The sequence below is a fragment of the Olea europaea genome, chromosome 19, assembly GCF_002742605.1.
Source record: "Olea europaea var. sylvestris chromosome 19, O_europaea_v1, whole genome shotgun sequence".
Classification (NCBI taxonomy): domain Eukaryota; kingdom Viridiplantae; phylum Streptophyta; class Magnoliopsida; order Lamiales; family Oleaceae; genus Olea; species Olea europaea.
In genome coordinates this window covers 9,328,223-9,336,559 of record NC_036255.1, presented here as the reverse complement: position 1 = coordinate 9,336,559, position 8,337 = coordinate 9,328,223, and the positions used below count along the sequence as shown (strand labels likewise).

Sequence of the window (8,337 nt, the reverse complement as noted above, 5' to 3'; positions counted from 1 at the left end):
TCTTACCAAGCAAAGACAGCAAAACATTTTAATCGCAAAGTCAAGGCTCGGAGGTTCAGAGCTGGCGATTTGGTCTTGATGAGGGCTGAAGCAGCAGGCCACCCCCCAGGGAAGCTCGGGCCCATCTGGGAAGGACCCTTTGAGGTCATATGACAGGTTCGCAAAGGAGCATACAGCCTAAGAGACACTTCGGGTAGACCTCTTCCGAGGCCCTGGAATGCCGATAATCTAAAAGTATATTACAAGTAAAATTCCCGACGCCTTTTAGGAGATTTTCTTTTCCTACATTTTATTTCTAGTTTAGCGGGCCTGCGTGCCCATGCATGTTTTCCGTTCTCTTTTGTAATGAACTACGTTCGGCTTGATCCCGTTTGGGTACGTAGGCAGCTTGGATGTAATATAAATCCAAGTCCAGTTCGAACAATTAATAAATCCAAACCTCGGGTATAAAAGCCCCTTTTAAGCCTTGTCTTTGACGAGCCCCTTTAAGCCTTGCCCTCGAGCAAGCCCCTTTTAAGCCTTGTCTTTGACGAGCCCCTTTAAGCCTTGCCCTCGAGCAAGCCCCTTTTAAGCCTTGTACTTGACAAGCCAATTTAAGCCTTGTACTTGACAAGCCAATTTAAGCCTTGTCCTTGACAAGCCAATTTAAACCTTGCCCTCGAACAAGCCCCTTTTAAGCCTTGTCTTTGACAAGCCAATGTATGCCTTGGCCTCGAGCAAGCCCTTTTAAGCCTTGCCCTCGAGCAAGCCTTGCCTCGAGCAAACACCAAAATCTTGGAGCTCATAATCAGCACAATAGTGCAGCACAAGTATAAACACCGAGGACATATATCCCGACCATATATCCTTGTACTTTTGTCCAAGCCTGAAAATAAAAGCTCGGGATAAACTCATGTGCATAGGTCGGTCACGAATTATCCCTACTCCTCGGGGACGACCATCCCCTGAACTTAATCGTCGAGTGTTAAGTGTGTAGAAAACTATACTGTCCTCGGCATTATCACTTGTTTAACAATTGAGTTATTCTCAATCGTCGAGATGATTATTAGTCGTTGAAAATGATTAATCTTCTTTACTCGTCGAGGTAACTTGTTTAATGCTCGGGGTCAACAATGATGTTCCCAAATATTTTACAGTTTGAGTCCTCGGGATGAATTTGTGTTCGTTATAATATTCAGAAAATGTTTTCACGAATTATGTCCTCGAGGTGTTTCACTACTCTAGGTGTCGAGATTTGAATGATCGAGATATTTGAATGATCGAGATACATTAACACAGCAAAAGAAAAATACTTCATCGAGTAAAATACATGTTCAAATTACAAAACAGAAGGGCCATCATCATACAAAAAACAAACAAAAACTAATCTAAGTCCTCGGCCCTTTCTCCCGAGGCTGTGCTCCCCTGCTCCTCCACCGCGTCCTCGCCGTCAACATCGACCTCTTGGTCCTCGGCGGTTTCCTCGGACTCTGACAGCTCGAGAGTATCAGCAATCTCGGGGATGTTCTTTAGATCCTCGGGATTAGCATCGGGCTTCGATCTCAAAAATGCCCGAGCTTCCTTGAAGGCATGGAAGTACGAGCCCATAGCATACTCCCCCTTGAGGCCGTTAAACTCCTCGGACATTTTAAAGTCCTCAATCGCGACCCCTCGAGCTTCAGCCAGGCGAGCCTCAAAATCAACCTTCAAACGCTCGATCTCGAGCTTTAAACCTTCAGCCTCGCCCTTAGCAGTTCCAGCCTCTTCTCGAGCTCTATGGGCATCATTTTTCGAATCCTCGAGCTCCTTCCGGAGAAGGAACCGTTCAGCCTCCAAGTCAGCTATCCTCTTCTCCAGTGCTCGAGAAGAGTCCTCTAGTTCAGTAGTCTTTTGGGCCTCATCTTTCCCCTTCAGAGAAAGGCCTCGGGCAATGCTCAAAGCCTACAACATATAAACCCGAGCTTAAAATAATCACAGCGTTTAAACCTTTTCAAACCTTGTATTTTAAGCTAAGTAGATTGGGCGAGCTTACCTTCAGAGTAAGGGATTCCAGAGCCTTCATGCCCTCATCAAAACCAAGGTCCTTCCTGTACTTGTCCACGATGCTTGACACCAGAGGACACCAGTCAGGCTCCTGGTTTTGGAAAGAGGGCATAGGTCGTATATCATCCTCGAGGTCAACAACCTCGGGAGTACTCCTTGGCCGAGGATGTGACCGAGGTGGACCAGTAGGAGTCTCCGTGGCCTGTGTGGTCGGGGTATGTCCTCGAGCAGAAGTTTCGCCAGGGCCACTCCTGATATTCTCCGTGTCCCGAGCTCTCTTCTTTCCCCTCTTCTGCCCTGGAGCTCGGGTCTGAGGGGCCTTTGACTTCTTGGTCACGGCCTGCCTGAGGGCTGAAGGATCAAAAGTCATCTCTGCAAAAAAGAACAAGTCATTAGAACGAGCACAATTATAAGTTCAAGGACAGATCAGTAAAGAGGAAGGCAAAAAGGTCCTACCCTCAGTGCCCTTCACATCCGCGAGATCGAGAACGTCATCCCCGAGGATGTCATCTATATCATATACAAGAGGCTTGAGGTTCTCTAACATTACCCTATGCCTCTCTAAAGATTCAAAATAGGCCTGGCCTTCACAAAATCGCGGTGTGTCGGGCAAAACCCACCTAGGGCTAAAAGGAAGGTCGCTATCCTGAGGTATAACATAAAACCACTTTTCTTTCCAACCTTTTAAAGAACTGGGCATCCTCGGTAATCTAAATCCTCCTCGGGATGAAAGGTAAGCAAAGCAAGTATATTGAGGAAGCTGTTTCAGGTCGAACACCATCCTACAGAGATCGAAGTATGGGTTAATTCCTAGGTATCTACAGGCTATAAAGAAATAGGTAAGCATCCTCTACCCATTTGGCACGAGCTGTCCAGGGCTCATATTATGCTCGACCAATAAGGCCACAAAAAAGGGATGCAGAGGCCATCGAAATCTTGGAAACAATGACTTGGAAACAATTTCCAACTCATTGTTTCCCTTTTCCAATTGAATAATATTTGTCATTTGACCCATAGCTTGGGCCTTCTCTATCTTTTGACGATATTAACAAGATGGGGAGAGGATACCCCATGTGTAGTAGGAAATTGCCAAACGTCCAATTGCATCGAACGCTAAAGTCACTCTCCTCTTGCTAATTTAATTGTGCCTTCATAATTGTTTGAGAGGAATGGGCCCGTAAGGCCGTATGTCTCTTTCGAAAACACTTGCTCTTTTTCAAAAATAATTGTGCAATGAGTGACTAATTTGTGGACAGGAGAGAGATAAGAACGAGAGATGCGCAAATCACATCATCTCATAACCAAGCTTTCAAAATACCAACAAAAAGAAATAAGTTGAATTCACACACTAGGAAGTAGTAACTAGAAAGAGCCAAATCAAAATACGGCTTGATGGTGACATTTTACAATATCCCCGATCAGTATATCCCGAGGACTAATTTTGGTAAAGTTGTAAATCCATCTGTGGTGTCCTCGAGCATGTTCGTCCTCGAGACACAAGGCCCGACCACATCTCCATGATGCTTCGCATATTGCGAACATGTGTGCTCGGGCATAGTCCTCGGGAATGTGCTCCTCCTTACTGCTGACGATTGTTCACACTTTAGAATTCCTACGCAATTAGGAATCTTAACTCCCACAAGAGTCCTATCTCACGCATAATTCTGGAATTCAACCAACTCCTTAACCATTCAGGACTCCAACAGATGAGGACATCCAACTAGTTGAGTCCAATTAGGAGAATGTCACTTACTACTATAAATACAGAACCTTGAACCATTATTCAGGTACGTTTTCTCATTGTTCTTCAGCATATAGCCTCACGCATATATTTCCCTTTCTGACTTAAGCATCGGAGGGGCGACGAGAACACACCTCGTTGCCTTTGTTTCAGGTATCGGAAGATCACGTTCGTGCTCATCATCAGTCATCAAGCTCGGAAAATCTACAGGTACGATTTTTGGTAGCATCAAAGAGTAATGTTATTTACACCCTCCAATCTAGGTGACGTTTATTTGCCATTAAATGATTGATGAAATTAAGTGACTGAAATTAAATAAGTCATTTAAATTCACCTTTCATTCAACTAAGCTGAAATTGTAATTTTAGTGGAGCTACGTAACATTATTCATTAATTAGATAATGTAAGGAATACCGGCATTCTCTCTCTATATATACATTTCTCATCTTCTTCCTCTCAAGTCTTCTCATTACTATTTTCATTTTTTCATCACATATTCTACTCGTTATTCTGCGGAATTTCAAGTTTATAAATCACTTTTAGCTACCAAAATTCTACAGAAAAAAAGGAGAATATTCACAAAAATGGCCGGCGGTGGTTTTGGCCCTGATCCTGGCACCGGAAAAGAATATCCCGGCAGCCTTACTCTCTATGTAACCATCACTTGCATTGTCGCGGCCATGGGTGGCCTTATTTTCGGCTACGATATTGGAATTTCCGGTACACATACATATATTTCATAACGGTATATAATACTAGACAGTATAATGAACAAATCCCCGGTTTTTGTTTACAGGTGGTGTGACGACTATGGAACCGTTCTTGGAGAAGTTTTTTCCGTCTGTTTACAGGAAGCAAAAGGCCGATGACTCGACAAATCAGTACTGCAAATTCGACAGCCAGACGTTGACTATGTTTACCTCATCCTTGTACCTGGCTGCACTTTTGTCATCGCTTGTGGCCTCGACAGTTACGAGAAAACTTGGAAGAAAATTGTCGATGCTTTTCGGTGGTGTCCTGTTCTGCGCCGGAGCTTTGATCAATGGCTTTGCACATCATGTTTGGATGCTTATTGTTGGCCGTATCTTGCTTGGTTTTGGTATCGGATTCGCCAATCAGGTAACAAAATATTCCTTTCAATTTTCATTATCAGAACTTTGATGTTTTGTTCGGATCGAGAAATTCACATGTTTTAATATTCTCACTCTTTTGTTTCTACATAGTACAAGTTGTTTGTACAGAACAAAAATGGTGTTTTCTAAGTGATGTAATAATTTTAAAGTGATATAACGGACATATTAATAAATTGAGTTGAAAGTGGCCTATTTATTAAAATACCATTTTAAGATTTATTTTGTTTATTTTATGATTCTCATAAAAATTGACAGTCTCTCCCTAAAGAAGGCAGAAGCATAAGTGTAGGTCCCCACGTAACATTATTGTTATAAGAATTGTAACGAATCGGTTAATTCGACCAAAAAAATTAGAAAATGGTCAAAATTTATGTTCGATTAAATTCAACAACCCATTACAATAATTTCTGGCATGTTCGCTCCCAAACTGGCTGTTCGTTTTAAGAAGAAAATTTATTTTCATTAATTTAATTGCTTGACTACCGGTTTGATTCTTTATATTGTTGGAGCCAAATTTTAAAACATTCCGAAACATCCTTTCTTATTTTTATTTTTGTAGATTTCTTTCTTAAACTTGAATGAAGTTAAATATATGCTAAGGATTTAGTTACTTTATATTTATTAGTTGATTAAGCAAAGAACTTTAGACAATTGATATTGGTAATATGTGAAGTTTGAGTAAAAATTAATGTTGTTTTGATTATGCAGTCTGTTCCTCTATACCTGTCTGAAATGGCTCCATACAAGTACAGAGGAGCACTTAACATTGGATTCCAATTGTCCATCACCATTGGTATCCTAATAGCCAATGTGTTGAACTACTTCTTCAAGAAAATCCACGGTGGATGGGGTTGGAGGTTGAGCTTGGGAGGCGCTATGGTGCCCGCCTTGATTATCACGATCGGATCATTAGTCCTTCCCGAGACACCAAACTCCATGATCGAACGTGGCAAACACGATGAAGCAAGAGCCAAACTGAAAAGAATCCGCGGCATTGTCAATGTGGACGAGGAGTTTAATGATTTATTAGCAGCTAGTGAGGAGTCGAGGAAGGTGGAGCATCCATGGAGGAATCTCCTACAAAGGAAGTATAGGCCACATCTTACAATGGCCATACTCATTCCCTTCTTTCAACAACTAACCGGGATTAATGTCATCATGTTTTATGCGCCGGTTTTGTTTACAACAATTGGGTTCGGAAATGATGCTTCTCTTATGTCGGCTGTGATTACCGGTGGCGTCAATGTACTTGCTACCATGGTGTCGATTTATGGAGTTGATAAGTGGGGAAGAAGGTTCCTTTTCATCGAGGGTGGCATCCAAATGCTCATATGTCAGGTATCTCATTTTGCTTGCTTCAATATCTAACAATGCTATTTTCGATATTATGTGTTTTTGTCTGATTATTTAGGAGTATTGTCTTGTGGTCTGTGTTCAGGTTGCTGTTGCAATATTCATAGCTGTGAAATTTGGTGTTGATGGGAATCCTGGTGAGTTACCAAAGTGGTATGCTATTGTGGTGGTACTCTTTATCTGTGTATATGTTGCTGGATTTGCTTGGTCATGGGGTCCTCTTGGGTGGTTAGTACCTAGTGAAATTTTTCCACTTGAAATTCGATCAGCCGCACAAAGTATCAACGTCTCAGTGAACATGCTTTTCACATTTGCGATCGCACAAATCTTTATGACGATGCTTTGTCACTTCAAGTTTGGGTTGTTCTTATTCTTCGGATTTTGGGTCATTATAATGACAATTTTCGTATTTTTCTTCTTGCCCGAGACAAAAAATATCCCGATAGAGGAAATGGTTATTATTTGGAAACAACATTGGTTCTGGTCCAGGTTCATGACAGATGTGGATTATCCTAACGTATCAGTTGAATTGGAGAACAGTGCATTCAAGAAAGTATAGAAGGGACTTGAATATTGCTGCTTGAGGATTGGACAATATTAGTACATCTTCCCAGTATTTTGTTTTTAGAATTGTACTTGTTTCATTTTACTTGCAGAAGTATTTATATTTTGTCAATCCAAAACCACGAAAAAATTATGAATTAATTTAAATTTTTAGTTGGCTACATCAAATTGAGTATGAGATTATATCACTAAATTTCAACGTGCACGAAGCCAAGACTTCATGGTAAAATAATAATAGCAACTCAATACCAATTGAAACATAACACAACATTAGAGCCGTTCTCTTCATTCTACTATGTTGGGCTTGGCTCACCTTAATTCCTACATTGCCCAACCTTTGCTTTTTGTTGAGTAAACAATTATTATTACTACGAAAACACGATTTCATTTTTGTTTAGTATTAATGGTTAATTTATAGTTTTAACAAAACATTTCTACTATAATCAAATGCATAATACCACGTAAAAAGTTAGATTCTTTTTTTTATTTTTTTTTTAAAAGGCAGTCCAATATCCTCAACGAACGACGAAATGGGTCACCCTATCAATTGTCTTTACTACAAGTTGGAATCATATTCATATGTTTTGGTTGGTAAATCATCCCCTTTTTTTGTCTGAAAATAATGACCTATCAGACTTTTAGCGACAAAAAACAACGTTCATATCTTTTCAAGTACTCTTCTAGTATCAAACTCTTTCCACGCCATCAACTTATCCAATTTTTAATAGGTTCATAAATTTTATCACGGTCTTGCAGTAAAGATAACCGCATTTTGTGGATTGACATGGATCTCCTCTTTTGCCTTTAATATAAGAGAGTCATTTGGATCACGGTTTTGCAAGAAATGCAACGGTCATGAATCACATGAAGTTTGAAGAATAATATTAGCCTCTTGAAAATTAGAGTTTTAGATAGAATTGTATAGTGGTACCTTGTATTCGTTTACGTTTCAATCCCCTTTCATTAATTTTATCGGCGTGAAGTCTCTTTTATTTGGGTACGTTCCAATCCCTTTCATTCATTGTATAGGCGGTACCTTAAATTCGTCCATACTCATTTAACTTTACTAGTTGCACCAATTTTACACTCAATTTCACGCCGCTATTAAGATTAACAAAGTTAATAGGTATTCGTTTGCCATTACATCACGAATTTTTTTCATTATTTGCTACAAGTTGGGCTTGAGAACCTAAACTTAATTGTGGGGTCTCGTCAGTTTCAATAATGGTTGTCATTTTCTTGATTGGGTCGTATTTATCTTCACTTGGAAGAGCATATTGTTATTATTGCTTTCTTAAATTTCAGCCACCGTTAATTATATTTCTAGATCCGTACCTGGTGGCAACAGTTTGATGATCAACCTATACGCTCGAATTACAATAATTCAAGTAACGCGAAAAAATAGGTCTTTTTTGGTTTTAAACCTGCTGCATAGAAGGAATAGGAAAAGACTCTATAGAAATTTTTTAAATTTAAAACGGATCAGTCGACCCGGTCTACGAATCTATTCTAACTCTCAACGAA

The 8,337-nt window shown here is 40.2% G+C and overlaps 2 protein-coding genes across 2 annotated transcripts; one reads left to right on the top strand and one right to left on the bottom strand.

Annotated features, from left to right (window-relative positions):
- Positions 1-1,248: 1,248 nt before the first annotated feature.
- On the bottom strand, positions 1,249-2,476 carry LOC111368736. The gene is made up of 2 exons (XM_022990154.1): positions 2,012-2,476; positions 1,249-1,920 (listed from the first exon to the last, which is right to left on the bottom strand). The coding sequence occupies exons 1-2, from the start codon at positions 2,390-2,392 to the stop codon at positions 1,363-1,365; spliced, it is 939 nt and encodes a 312-aa protein (XP_022845922.1). The 5' UTR covers positions 2,393-2,476; the 3' UTR covers positions 1,249-1,362.
- A 1,736-nt stretch (positions 2,477-4,212) lies between these two features.
- Positions 4,213-6,976, top strand: LOC111368735 (sugar carrier protein C-like). Its single transcript, XM_022990153.1, has 4 exons — positions 4,213-4,483; positions 4,560-4,882; positions 5,605-6,234; positions 6,335-6,976. The coding sequence occupies exons 1-4, from the start codon at positions 4,348-4,350 to the stop codon at positions 6,806-6,808; spliced, it is 1,563 nt and encodes a 520-aa protein (XP_022845921.1). The 5' UTR covers positions 4,213-4,347; the 3' UTR covers positions 6,809-6,976.
- Positions 6,977-8,337: the final 1,361 nt, after the last annotated feature.

Excerpts from the sequence above, each read along its gene's own strand:
- LOC111368736 (XM_022990154.1), bottom strand. The coding sequence starts at position 2,392 with ATGACTTTTGATCCTTCAGCCCTCAGGCAGGCCGTGACCAAGAAGTCA. Across the intron at positions 1,921-2,011 it reads TGGAATCCCTTACTCTGAAG|GCTTTGAGCATTGCCCGAGG; the intron begins GTAAGCTCGCCC and ends TATATGTTGTAG.
- LOC111368735 (XM_022990153.1), top strand. The coding sequence starts at position 4,348 with ATGGCCGGCGGTGGTTTTGGCCCTGATCCTGGCACCGGAAAAGAATAT. Across the intron at positions 4,484-4,559 it reads CTACGATATTGGAATTTCCG|GTGGTGTGACGACTATGGAA; the intron begins GTACACATACAT and ends TTTTGTTTACAG. Across the intron at positions 6,235-6,334 it reads TCCAAATGCTCATATGTCAG|GTTGCTGTTGCAATATTCAT; the intron begins GTATCTCATTTT and ends GTCTGTGTTCAG.